Source organism: Myxocyprinus asiaticus, chromosome 33 (genome assembly GCF_019703515.2).
Source record: "Myxocyprinus asiaticus isolate MX2 ecotype Aquarium Trade chromosome 33, UBuf_Myxa_2, whole genome shotgun sequence".
Lineage (NCBI taxonomy): Eukaryota > Metazoa > Chordata > Actinopteri > Cypriniformes > Catostomidae > Myxocyprinus > Myxocyprinus asiaticus.
Genome location: NC_059376.1, coordinates 26,381,956 through 26,396,792, shown reverse-complemented (window position 1 = coordinate 26,396,792; position 14,837 = coordinate 26,381,956). Strand labels below are relative to the sequence as shown.

The 14,837-nt window shown below is 38.6% G+C and overlaps 1 protein-coding gene across 2 annotated transcripts; it reads left to right on the top strand.

The window, feature by feature from the left end:
- Positions 1 to 2,200: 2,200 nt before the first annotated feature.
- On the top strand, positions 2,201 to 10,646 carry LOC127424227 (G-protein coupled receptor 61-like). 2 transcript variants are annotated; one of them, XM_051669214.1, is made up of 3 exons: positions 2,201 to 3,102; positions 3,203 to 3,365; positions 8,916 to 10,646. In XM_051669214.1, exon 3 carries the CDS (start codon positions 9,186 to 9,188, stop codon positions 10,596 to 10,598), a length of 1,413 nt encoding a protein of 470 aa, XP_051525174.1. In that variant the 5' UTR covers positions 2,201 to 3,102; positions 3,203 to 3,365; positions 8,916 to 9,185; the 3' UTR covers positions 10,599 to 10,646. The 2 variants fall into 2 exon arrangements, with proteins under 2 accessions (XP_051525174.1, XP_051525175.1); XM_051669215.1 differs by lacking the exon at positions 3,203 to 3,365.
- Positions 10,647 to 14,837: the final 4,191 nt, after the last annotated feature.

Below are 14,837 nucleotides of genomic sequence, written 5' to 3'. Positions count from 1 at the left end.
ATTAATATTCATTAATTTAACCTGTCATGAATTTTCAGTGTTAAAAATAATTTAGCCTATCCAAGCTTAATATGCAGCGACAACTTTAAGTAAGCCATTCATAGGTTAATTTTCTTGAAAACTGTAAACACTGCATTTCTGTGGCTTTATACAAATTTCTCTATTTGTTTTGAGCAGCTGTCCAGCCTGACAAGACAACAATGGCATGAGTTAACAACAGACAGGGGTGTATTCAGAAAGCTGTCTGAAAACAATGTTTAGTTTTGCAATTCAATTCAGTTACGCTAGTTGTACAGAATTACACACTTCAGCTTTAAAAATAATAATAAGAATGTTCTGACACTGGTATCTTGTATCCTTGATGAATTCTGTGCAAACACATAGGATATCATTAAAAGACGTCAAGCTAAGCATTTTTTATTTTAGTGCAAACAGTAATTTGAAATACCTTACAAAAACAGTGTTTTGGCAAACCCCTTTGGTAAACTTCTGGCAAATATTGCTGCAAATTTGATGCAAGCTAATATTTTCATATGCAAATCAGCATTGTGGCACACTGTTTTGTTTGCCGCAAATTTGCAACATACCACGGCAAGTTTGCCACAAATAACCAGGTCTTGCAAGGGAATTCCATAAACTGATTTTTAAAGCTGAAGTGTGTTATTTCTGTGCCACTAGCATCCCAACATAATCTCATGACAACTCGTCATATTCCTACCAGATGACGAAATCATAAAATATCCTAAAACTTGGGTTGTAGCAGGGGCGTTGCTAGCATTTCTTTCAAGGTCATATTTTGACATGCAAATCAGCTTTGTGGCAAACGGTTTTGTTTTATTTTGCGACGCCACTGGGTCGGACAAAAAGATACAACTTTTATTCCCGTAGAGACCAACCAATCAAATAACAGAATTTCAAATTGATACAATATAGACATCACATTTTAGCAAGACTCCTATCCAACACTTTATTGTCAGAATGGAGATGTCAGTGAACAAATTTGGTTATTCATTCCATATTTATTTATTCAAAACAAATGACTGATGTCATCAGTTTATGTCATTAACCTTTAATATGCTTCCCTAGTCTAGTTCCCATGTTTTTATTTTATTTATTTTTTTTAAATTTTTTTAGTTATTTTCTTATTAAAATCATGATTAGGTTTAAGATTTGGTTAGGGGTTACACTTTTAGGTTAGGTTTAGGTTTGGGTTAGGGGTTAAACTTAGGGAAAAATTGTCATAACATTGCCCGTTGGTTAATTTATTTGGGAGTAAAAGTCATGCACATTTGTACAAACTCAAACAATTTCTTACTATTTCGTCATTTTGTGCTATTACGACTTACGTGAGATTGGGCTAAGCATACTCAAACGGGATTACAAAAACGGAATTCCTTATTACAAAAAGTGTTTCCTTGCAGGTTTCCCAAGCACTTCCACTGTCTTCCATTGGCTGGATAAAGAGATAATCCCACCCCAAACTAGCACCATTTGTTGAGCTTATGTTGCTGTGTTGTGCTGGTCAGGCTGCTCAAACAAACCGTGTTTACACTCTTTCGGGATCTGAACCTACAGTTGCCTCTGAATATTGAGCTTTGACAGGAGAAAGTATTTTAACAAAAACTCTTCAGCTTTAAAGGAGCACTCAGTAGTTTCCCCCCCCCCCCCATTTAAAAACATTTTACTCCTAAAGAAATTAATTGTAATTTTGAAACAGATGTATAAAATCATGACCATGCACATGAGTTGAGGACTCTAGTCATATCAGTAACCTCATAAAAGTTGTTTTATTTTACATGGGGCAGGGGCACCCTCATGGGGGCTGCCATTTTAGAATCACATGACCAGCTGAATACTACTCGCTTAATCTCAATAACCGTCTTGTTATTGGACACTTTCACTCTTGGTTTAAATGATCATGGATGATTGTGAATAGTGAATTTCTACAATAGTATCTGTAACTGAAAACTATTGTGTGTGTGAATGATGCTGCATCCACACCACTAGGTGTCAAGTCCAAGATGACATGAACAAAAAGTTACTGAGTGCACCTTTAACCAGTTTTTGCAAGGGAATTCCACCTAGCGAAACTAAAAGACGATGACTGAAATGTCAGAAAAATCATCTGTCCATCTTAAAAGACACTGAAACCTTCACTGCCCACAGGGATATGCATGCATCTGTGCACATATTTACACAACAGTCCCATGATAATTTGGCTCTCAGTGTCCTCCAAACTCTAGCACCACATGGGAAGAATAGCTTTGTGTTTGTTCTGGACATCAGCATAACTGCTGATCTTTTCCTCCTAGTCTCCTTGTGCTTTGGCAGACTTTGCAACCACAAACAAATAATAATCAGGGTCTCATGAGAGGGTTTTTAACGGATTGGACGTCAAGATCTACTCAGGCCTTACTGGTTAGAGATAGAGAGAGACTTTGTGCTGCAGTAAAAACAAGTAAGAATTTATTTCCTTCTAATACTCCCACAGATCCAAACAGCCTGATGTGACCCCATACCGCAGCCCATGTGTATGTTCGTATGCGCCAGTTTGTCCACGGACACACACACAGAGGGATGCATCAGAAGAGGAGCACTAGGACCCAGTGAAGTGAGGAAGGATGCTTGCCTGCCTGCTGTCTCCTTTCCATTCTGCTCTGCAGTTGCCCTGTGCGCGTGTGAGGGAGAGCACGTTGATGTGTGTTTGTGTGGATGTGTGTGTGTGTGTGTCAGAAAGGGGCGAGAGCGTGTTTAGACAGTGCGGTCTAAAGAGACAGCGCTTTGTTATCTCCTCGTCTTCTCTCCTGCGTGGACACCAGCCTTACCACCTGGACCAGTCGCCTGAAGCATAGCTGACGGGGGAGGGGGAGCTATCTGTGTGTATGTGTGTGTACATGCGTGTGGGCGGGTGAAAGGGTGAGGGGCGGAGAGATGAAAGGGCCAGGTGAGGAGGGCAGTCGGGTACCTCTCTCTCGAGTTCTGGTGCTATATCTCCCCCTCTTTCTATCCCTCTCTCACTGGCACGCGACACTAACCCTGGACGCTCGAGAGAAGATCCTCCCTGCTGGACCTTTCTGCTTCAACAAACGTCTGTAGCTTCAGGTATGTTCTCCTAATCTGTGTCCTCAGCTCCATCTCATGGAGACACTGTTCCTTTAACTCTGTACCCCACACTGAGGCTGTTTAAACTTGTGCATTCCAGAATGACATATATGCTCTAGAATTCCCAGACAGATGAGTGGCTCTGGATTTGAAGATGTCAAGCAATGCAGTTCGAGATACAGGATCTTGCTTTGGAGCAGGCAGTGGAATAGCTGTTTGTGAACTTTCTTAGTGATGTAAACTGGCGGTGGCCTTGAATGAAGGTGTTGACACAAGACACATATGGGTTGTAGCTCTATATGAATGTAAAATAGTGCCTAAATGATTTGCATGCACAGAGTATGATAGAAAAATTTGCATGCACAGAGTAAGATTTGTGAAAGCGTAAATAAAATTGCAAGCGTAAAAATAAATTGCATGTGCACAGAATGTTTTGTAAATGTGTAAATCAACCTTGCAAGCGTAAGAAAAAAATATTAGCAATACTTTAATGCTTTGCATAAGTGTAATTCACGTGTTGTGAATTGCGTATTAACACAAATTAAATTTGATGTGTATTTATTCTGACTTTTTGACACTTTTGGCACTGTTTATGCACCTAAACATGACCAAAAACATTGCAAACCTGCAATCAGCAATATGCAAGCAAAGAAAGGGTGTCATGAACAGCAAAAAGGATTGACCGCGTAGAATCAGTCTGTTTGTGTAAAATAAACTACTGCAAATGTGTACATGACTTGTGTTTGTGGCACAAATATTTTCTAGAAATAATCAGATGTACACTGTTCTGTCTTCCCTTTGTTGCGCTCACACTTTTGACACGACCTGATTGGTTCAATACTGGCAGACTGCTTGTTCTTCATATGGCTCAGCGTCGTTCCTCAGGGTATCTCTCCTCTTTTAAATCTCCTCAGCCTGCAGACATTAAGTACATCAATCAATCTGAATCCTCTCCTATAGAAAAAGCAGGTCTCGCTGCTAAAAAGGAAAGTTCACCCGAAAATGTAAATTTGGCCATCATTTACTCAAACTCATGCCATTCCAAACACGTATGGCTTTCTTTCTTCCATGGAACACAAAAGCAGATGTTAGACAGAATGACAATTTCAGTCACCATTCACTTTAACTGTATGGAAAAAGATGCAATGATAGTGAACTGCGACTGAATCTGTCAAAATATTCTGCGTAAGATTTAGTTTTGTGTTCCACTGAAGAAAGAAATTTAAATGAGTTTGCAACAACATGAGGGTGAGTAAATGATGACAGAATATTTTATTTTTGGGTGAACCATTCCTTTATGGGCTTTCTGGCCCTAATTAAGACTTTTTAAAATATTATACGACACCCACAGCCAAACAAAAAGTTGAAATCCACGTAGGTTTCTTGTCATGTGCAAACATTTGAACCATCATTGTCCGAGGAAAACATCACAAGTTTTTTTATTTTTTTATCGTTGATTATTTTTAGTACACTATGACATGTGTAGCAATATGTACTGTGGGTTTCTAGATTACAGATCTTTGTTGACTTGAAACAACAAAAGATGTGGACTGAAATTTAACAATTAAATGCATAGTGCTTATTATGGAGCTGAAATGAAAGTAACCCAGTGCAAAGTTTACTGTAAAAATGTTTTTGTCTAATAACCTAAAATACACTACATGTGGTATCATTCAGTTTTAAAGGAATAGCTCACCCAAAAATGAAAATTCTGTCATTATTTACTTGCCTTTATGTTGTTCCAAACCTCTATGAGTTTCCAAGGAACACAAAACGAAGACATTTTAATAATGCACTGTTTGTGCTTTTTCATGCCATTAGGAATGGGGACCTAAGCTTTCAAGCTTCAAACAGGATGCAAAAGTACCAATATAGTATTATAAAAGTGGACTCTATGACTCTGCACTATTTTCCAAGTCTTCTGAAGCCATATAGCAGCTTTATCTGAGAAAGAATCTTAATTTGTTATTCACTGACAACCTAACCTCCAGTGAGCTCTTAATGTGAGAACGGCTGCAGCCAGATCACTGAATCAGTGAATTGAGTGGATCAGTCTGATTCATGAATGAATCAATCTACGGGGATTATGAACAGGATTAACCAATACATTTAATAGATCTGACTAAAAAGATTGATTTGTTCACAAATTGGGCATCGCTACATCTCTCTTACACTCTTATGAACATAAAGAGAGCTAAACTGAAAATAACATTTTTTTTTTGCTCAAAACCATAACGTATGAAAATAAATTGCTTCTACTCAAAAACGTACATATGTACAACATTTTTAGCTTTACTTAATTTGCATCGATGTGTACAACACAAAATATTAATTATAAGGTGAACTTAGAGTGATGCAAAAGTTAAATGAATAATCGTGAGTTCCTTGAATTTATTTGGATAAAAATGTATAAAATTCAGGTACAGAACTGAGGTTGTGGGGAATACACATAAGCCCTTGCGCTCGGATATTTTAAGCATGTTTGTTTAGTCAAAAGGAACTTATTGAGGCATTCAATTTATTGTTATTAAGAATTCATAGAGAATTAAGCTCTCTTTTGTATTATTTATGTTTTTTCACCGTAATTAGTTGTTTTGTGTAAATTCACCATTAAGAGTTATTAGTGTTCCCTTTGGTAAAGTTGGATTCTGTTCAATCCATGTAATTCCTGGTGCATGTGAACTTGCATAGTTGAAGTGCAGCTTTATCTGCACATCTTTGGGGAATCAGATTTATTGACTGACCTCAGTTGTTATTTTCTTTTGAGCTAATTAATTTAAGTAGAAACAATAATATTAAGGTAATTTGAAACAACTTGATATTAGTTGTTAAATCCTATTTGTGTGACATACCTTTTTAAGTATTAACTTTATGAACTGATACATCTGTATATCTAGCAAGGGTTTTCTAGTTATGCTGACATAAAATGACCATAAATTGAATTTACTTAAAAAGTGGGATGCAAAAATGCTATATATATATATATATATATATATATATATATATATATATATATATATATATATATATATATATATATATATTTATATATATAAATCCATCTTTTTTTTCCCTCAGTGGGCGTACATCAAGGTAATCAGAGAACAACAACTTAAATCACACAAAGCTATTGTATTGTTTCAATGATATGGAATATAGTGCACAAGTCATATGGACTACGTTTATGATACTTTTGTAGTCTATATCCTTTCTGAAGCTTGAAAGCTCCAGTCTCCATAACTTGTTATTGCATGGAAGAGAGTGGCCAGATCATTGTTTAAAATTTCTTCTTTTATGTTGCATGGAAGAGACCAAGTCAAATGGAATTGGAACAACATGAGGGTGGGTAAATTATGACAGAATTGTAATTTTGGGCAACCTAATCGCTGAACTGTTTTTATTTATTTATTTATTTATTTGCAATTCAAATATATTATTTAAAATGACTTAATCAACCAGAATACATTAGGTTATACCAACAAATGTCATTTTTAAGAGTCAGATCAGATAAAAGTAGCTTGAAGGTGAAGTGTGTAATTTAACCAGTCCCAAAATCACACCATTGAATGAGCCATTGTTGCTGTGTTGGGCCTAGCGAGATTCACAAATGAACAGAGTAATGTTTAAAAATGCCACAGAACAACATTTACAATTTTCTGGAAAATCAACCTAAAATGGCTTACTAATAGTTAATATTGTACTAGGATACCATACAAGAAAATATTTTTTCAGTCCAAAAATTACACAACTTTAAGGTAATAACTCCATGTCTTCAATTTTACAGTGCTAGATTGCCAACAGGCAGCAAAACAGAAATCCTGCCCTGATAACATCCTAGTGGTAGTTATTTGGAAAGTAAATGAGTTCACAAATCATTGTTGTATCGTTCACCCTTAACCCCAGGTTGGACAAGGAAAATTGTCCATATTTTATTTTTTTAAAACATTTAACATTTTTAAGTATTTTTCTGAAATTAGCCCCTGGATGACCTTAAGTGTTTCTGTTTAACTCTAAATACCCTACTTCTTGAAGTAGTAATATTTTTTGTCTTCTAACAACTCAGTTGTTAGCACCCAAATTTGATAAAGAAGATGAGTGGAGAGGGCTTAAATGTTATCAATATTACCATCATATTTAAACTCCTCATAGTCATGTGGATTATCATGCAACTGTAGCTCTATCTACTTTTTGTCTGCCCAAACATAATTCAATTTGTGTTAACAGGTACAGAACACCCCGCTCCCTTCAATACTGCAATCAGTTAACCATGTGATCATTGTGGTCGCAAGCCTTGGGCACAAAACTCCTTGTCTCCATGCTCACAGAGATGCCCTAAAACATCAGTTTATCGCAGAATTAGAGATACATTTGAGCTTTTGTCACAACACTGACCACATTGTGTCACAAGGGATAGTTTATGCCCTGCGAGAAAAAGTGGATGGATTGATTGTGTGGAGAAACAAAGCTGGTGCATTGTTTTTACAGTAAAATATGATATGGTAGAATAAGTTGAATAATTATGCATGTCAAGCCAAATGTATTTGTATAGCACTTTTCACAACAGGCGTTGTTTCAAAGCTGCTGTACATGAAATAATGCTATAACAGAAAATGAATGCATATAATGCCAATATTAGTTATTCATGTTTAGAACTATTAGTGGTTAAAATTAGTAAACTATGTAAGTGTTGTGGGTCAGTGGTTAAACAAAATGATTTTGTATGAACTATAAGTTTTAAAATCCTTGAAGTCATCCCGAATTAACTGAGGAAATACACGTAGATGCATTGTTCTTAGATTTTGGCCAATGAAGGCTTTTGTAAGTGGTTAATTCATTTTCTATAGTTTATTTAATTTTTTTAAGAGAGTGTTGTCCTTCCTTTGACCAAGTTGATATAGGTATCATTCAGTGAGGAGCATCGTAGTCCGGCTGGAAGCTTATGGCAGGTAATTTTGGTGAACTCCATCCTGTGCCCATGCTTCAGACTGAAGCTCATAAAGAGTCCCACGTCTTTGAGTTTGCATTAATTCATCCTCGCATGTGAAGTCCGTCTCAGTAGTCTGAAGTTAAGTATGGCTGGCACGTGCTGCAGTTGGTCATCATCACTCAGCGACACAGTGGGAGTCGGACATCAGGCAGGACCGAGATGGATCTGGCAGGTTTAGAGAGGGAAATAGAATATAATTAGCGTAGATACCATTCACTTTAAAGCAGGGTTAAAAAATAAGAGAAGAGTTCTAGTGCGTATAGGGTTGTGACAGGTGAGGTTATGAACATAAACACAGACCACATTATCATTGACAGTTTAGAAGGCTTGAGGGATGTGTTTATATTCATGCACACTAGCAGTTTCTATTCATGCACACTACCAGTAACACTTGACTGAATTTACTGTATGTTTCTCATGATCTTAAAACCCCTTTGATCTAAAGAATTATGCTTAAGTGCTTGAAATCAGTTTTGTAGACAAATATAAATTGTTCCTACGTATAAATATTTTTTTCAAAATTGTATTTTATGCTATGCTGTAAGTTAACCAGATAGTGAAGGAAAAGCTGACAACAACTGCCCAACATACAAAACGTTGGAAATCTTAAGACTTTAGTAGAAGAAAGCCTTTTTTGAAGACACTAAGATTTTTCTGTTATTTTTTTGTGTTAGAGTTTGTGTTACTTAATCATTTCAATGGCTTTATTAGTATTCCAAAATGTGGGAAATAGTAGTAATAAACAATGAGTAGGTGTGTCCAAACGTTTGTTCTTTGTGTATTTCTCAAAACATTTGCTTGCTAAAATGATTGTCTCTTTTCACAGTTCCATCATGTCTCATCTGGAGCTGTCAGACTTTGAGCAAGATGGAGTAAGGACTTTACAGATGAATATTTGAAGATGAAACTGGATGTTGTGATCCAAATCTGCTCCAACTCCAGAGTGCAACCAATCCCTTCAGCTCTACCACCATGCCATAACACCGCCAGAACTCCACCGTCGAGCGCTGCTGCTCGATCCTACTCTTCAGCAGGGGAGGATGGGTGATAGTCCCATGAGAATCACTTCCGTCCACAATCCTCATTCCATCCTCTCATGGAGCTTACAACCGCCTACAACACACTGTGGAACGTCACCCACGCCACCTCCTGGCGTCCGAACGTGACCCAGCCCAACACCTCAGTACTGAGTGAGCCCAGAGATGGACACCTGCTCCAGACACTTGCCCTGTGCTGTATGCTCCTGATGGATGTACTGGCTGTAGTGGGCAACTTAGCCATCATGACAGTCATCGCCCGGACGCCACAACTACGTAAATTTGTGTTTGTCTTCCATCTTTGCCTGGTGGATCTCATTGCGGCACTGGTGTTGATGCCTCTGGGTATGCTGTCAGGGCAGAGCTTTTTTAACGAGGCTCTTTGTCAGGGTTACCTCTGTCTCAGCGTGGGACTAATCAGTGCTGCTATCCTCACTATTTCAGCCATCAATGTAGAGAGGTACTACTATGTTGTTCATCCCATGCGCTATGAAGTAAAAATGACTGTGGGCCTGGTGGTTTCAGTTTTAATTGGAATCTGGATCAAAGCCACCCTCATGTCTGCATTCCCTTTACTCGGCTGGGTGCTTGAAAGAGAGGAGACGGGACCGGTGCTAGGGAAAGTTATGGGCAAAATCGCAGTACCAAAGTGCTGCTCGCTCCACTGGATGGATGGAGGGCCCCAACGACTGGTGTTCATGATCTTATTTACCCTTATGTACTTCCTATGTCCAGTTCTTATCATTTTTGTGGTGTACTGCAACATGTTTAAGGTGGCCAGGGTGGCTGCCATGCAGCAAGGCCCAGTGCCCACATGGATGGAGACTCCTCGGCCACGTTCTGAATCTCTGAGCAGCCGTTCAAGCATGGCAGCCAGTCTTAACGGAGCTCACACCACCCCTCAGAGGACTTTCAGTGGGGGCAAGGCTGCAGTGGTACTGGTGGCCGTGGGAGGTCAGTTCCTTGGGTGCTGGCTACCTTATTTCTCCTTCCACCTGTACTGTACAGTTATGCCTTCCTCTCTTGAATCTCTCGCTCGCATGGCTCAACTGGAGGACGTGTTCACCTGGATTGGGTACTTTTGCTTCACCTCCAACCCTTTTTTCTACGGTTGTCTGAACCGGCAGATCCGGGAAGAGCTGGCCAGAAACCTGGCCTTCGTTTTCAAATGGGGACGTCCGGGGGAGGAGGAACAGCTGCCCAGCAGAGAGGCTTCTATTGAGGAGAACTTTCTCCAGTTTCTTCAGGGCACAGGCTGCAGTATGCGGCAGAGGATTTCCCAAAGCATATCCATACCTCAACAGGAGGAGGAGGACAATCCGCTCTCTAGCGATCTCCACAGGCCATCTGTCGACTTCCACATTCCCGGACAGATCATGGAGGAGACCTCAGAGTTCATAGAACACCAACACATAAACAATCTTAATATATCAGACAATTGTATCAAGACTAAAGCGGAACTGCAAGGTTGATATTTTCAGATGTGACCTATATACAGGTGCATCTCAATAAATTAGAATGTCGTGGAAAAGTTCATTTATTTCAGTAATTCAACTCAAATTGTGAAACTCGTGTATTAAATAAGTTCAATGCACACAGACTGAAGTAGTTTAAGTCTTTGGTTCTTTTAACTGTGATGATTTTGGCTCACATTTAACAAAAACCCACCAATTCACTATCTCAAAAAATTAGAATACATCATAAGACCAATAAAAAAAACATTTTTAGTGAATCGTTGGCCTTCTGGAAAGTATGTTCATTTACTATATATGTACTCAATACTTGGTAGGGGCTCCTTTTGCTTTAATTACTGCCTCAATTCGGCGTGGGATGGAGGTGATCAGTTTGTGGCACTGCTGAGGTGGTATGGAAGCCCAGGTTTCTTTGACAGTGGCCTTCAGCTCATCTGCATTTTTTGGTCTCTTGTTTCTCATTTTCCTTCTTGACAATACCCCATAGATTCTCTATGGGGTTCAGGTCTGGTGAGTTTGCTGGCCAGTCAAGCACACCAACACCATGGTCATTTAACCAACTTTTGGTGCTTTTGGCAGTGTGGGCAGGTGCCAAATCCTGCTGGAAAATGAAATCAGCATCTTTAAAAAGCTGGTCAGCAGAAGGAAGCATGAAGTGCTCCAAAATTTCTTGGTAAACGGGTGCAGTGACTTTGGTTTTCAAAAACACAATGGACCAACACCAGCAGATGACATTGCACCCCAAATCATCACAGACTGTGGAAACTTAACACTGGACTTCAAGCAACTTGGGCTATGAGCTTCTCCACCCTTCCTCCAGACTCTAGGACCTTGGTTTCGAAATGAAATACAAAACTTGCTCTCATCTGAAAAGAGGACTTTGGAACACTGGGCAACAGTCCAGTTCTTCTTCTCCTTAGCCCAGGTAAGACGCCTCTGATGTTGTCTGTGGTTCAGGAGTGACTTAACAAGAGGAATACGACAACTGTAGCCAAATCCCTTGACATGTCTGTGTGTGGTGGCTCTTGATGCCTTGACCCCAGCCTCAGTCCATTCCTTGTGAAGTTCACCCAAATTCTTGAATCGATTTTGCTTGACAATCATAAGGCTGCGGTTCTCTCGGTTGGTTGTGCATCTTTTTCTTCCACACTTTTTCCTTCCACTCAACTTTCTGTTAACATGCTTGGATACAGCACTCTGTGAACAGCCAGCTTCTTTGGCAATGAATGTTTGTGGCTTACCCTCCTTGTGAAGGGTGTCAATGATTGTCTTCTGGACAACTGTCAGATCAGCAGTCTTCCCCATGATTGTGTAGCCTAGTGAACCAAACTGAGAGACCATTTTGAAGGCTCAGGAAACCTTTGCAGGTGTTTTGAGTTGATTAGCTGATTGGCATGTCACCATATTCTAATTTTTTGAGATAGTGAATTGATGGGTTTTTGTTGAATGTGAGCCAAAATCATCACAATTAAAAGAACCAAAGACTTAAACTACTTCAGTCTGTGTGCATTGAATTTATTTAATACATGAGTTTCACAATTTGAGTTGAATTACTGAAATAAATGAACTTTTCCACGACATTCTAATTTATTGAGATGCACCTGTATTTAATTTATCATATACTGTTTCTATGTTTTGCCATCAGATCTTTTTTATACACTGCCCAAGAATTTGTGCATAGCTTGTTTTAAATGTTTGGTTTGTTGATTTCAGTCAAACTCTAAGAATATTTTCCTCTTGAGGAAATAAGTTCCGTGCTAGTTGTTGGACTGAAATGATATAATTCCAGCACATTACCACTAGGCTGAAACTTATTTACATAGATAGAGCAACATTTGTCCAAACAATGTAACATGAAAGCAACATTGTGATGTGGAATTTGTATTCAAAATGTGGTACAAACCGCAAGTGATCAATGTAACTAATTTAAAAGCTCCAAATGTTCATAGATCAGTATATAATTGGTGGTTACTCAATATTATTGTATCAAACAAATTTGGAGTGTGAACAAATGTTGAACCAAGGTTGTTTGTGTGGTGGGTAGATTCTAATTCTTTATTTGTTGTTGCTCCTTTAATGGAGATATGCCGTCTTGGCATAAAATTATGGCTGTCCGCTATGTTTTATTTCAAAAAGTTTTTTTTTTTTTTTGAAAATGTATTAAAAACTTTAAAACACAGTGTATTCCATGGTGGTGAAAAAAGCAATTCTTCCCTTGCTTGTATATTAAAATAAATGCAATGCAAATGCAAGTGGATGGTGATCAGACTTTTGAAGCTCCAAAAAGAACAGACAGTCAGCATAAACGTCATCCATATTCAAGGAAATGTAAGAATTTAACAATCAACCATGGAAAAAACCCATATAAGTAGAACACTATTATGAATATTGGGGGTTTGACTCTGGCTTACAGGACTGCCAATGGAACCGTGCCCTCTCTGCAGTCTATGATGGTCCCATCACAAAGAGGCTCAAAGTCTATTTCACGATCGTTCACTTTCTCTGCTCCTCTGTGGTGGAATGAACTTCCAACCTCCACACGATCTGCTGTTACCTTCTCAACATTAAAGAACCAGATGAAAACACATCTGTTCCACGAGCACTTAACCCACCCAGACTAATTGCACTTACTTCTGCACTTAACTTGCACTTAATGTACAAAAAAAAAAAAAAAAATCCTTGTCTGTCTCTTTCTTCTATACTATCATTTTTACTACTCCAGCCACTGTGAGAACTTGGCAGTCCTATACTGCAGATGTTGTTAAACTTTGGATAAAAGTGTCTGCTAAATGTAAATGTATGACTCCAGTTGTAAAATGAATGTCTTCTAAAGCAAAAAAGATCAATATTTAAGTACTTTTTTAACTATAAACCATTGCTTCCGGTCAGTAGTGGTATGCGCTTGTGACATAATTGAACTGACGAATTGACGATTGTGCTAAACATCCAGAAGAGCAGTGCTGTTTAAAACTGAGTAGAAGGTATGCTGTACAGAAGCTTCGTTGGTTTTGGTTTAGATCTGTATTTGTATCAGTTTGTTTATTCACAATGGTGCTTATCCTGGATGAACAAACCGAGAGAAGAATGTGAGATTACGTTCGTAACATGCCAACGTGAATGTGTCACACGAGAGACCGCGTGAATAAGATGCGCGGATTGACTGTCTCAGATGCGGAGACAACTGAGATTCATCCTCCGCCACCCGGATTGAGGCGAGTCACTACGCCACCACGAGGACTTAGAGCACATTGGGAATTGGGCATACAAAAAGTACTTAATTATTTATCTTTTTCACACCAAAAGCGATTGTATTTAGAAGACTAATTTAACTTAATTTAACCACTATGATAGTATAGATGACGTTTATGATGACTGTCGGTGATTTTTGAAGCTTCAAAGGTCTGATCACCATCCACTTGCATTTTAAGGACCTACTGAGCTGAGATATTTTTCTGTTTTTCTTGAAATGTGTTCTGCTGAAGGAAGAAAGTCATACACACCTGGGATATCATGAGGGTGAGTCAATGATGAGAGAATTTTCATTTTTGGGGGAACTATCCCTTTAAGAACTCTAAATACATATCTTTATTCTGGTCATCTTAAAAATGAACATGGAACATGGAAAAGAACAGCTAATTGAACAACTGAAAGAACAGCCCAAACAGAATGTGTGAAATAACTCTAGTTCATCAAGATGCACATTCATATGGCAAGCCTCTCTAATCAGCCATAGAGATACAATCTTGGGTTGAAAAAAGTGATGTGTATACTGAGAGTAAAAACTGCCTCGGTGTATTCAGTCACATTTTCTACACCTTGTGACATGGAGATGCCAGGGCCTTGGGCTTGCTGAGGCAGCTGATCCACAAAATGGTGGGGGACATTCAGATAGTCTCTGACAAAAGGGTAACAGTCAGGTCAGCTGCAAAAACATGTGCCACTACAGACATCCTTTAAGATTTTGTTCACATTTATGTGATTTGCTTCACTTCTCCACCCACTCCCGTAATAGAGCAACACTGTTATTTGTTCTGTTTATTTATTTTCAGGTATATGTGATGAATATTCTACTACACTTGCATGATTTCACTCATTAGCAGGTTCCACATCAGCTCTGAATCATCAGATGGGGTTTCAAGTATTTGTAGATATAAGGATGTAACCACAATGTAATATTTTAAGAAACTCCCACACCTGTCAACCATTAATCTCATTGACATGGTCTATAGTGGTTATGAC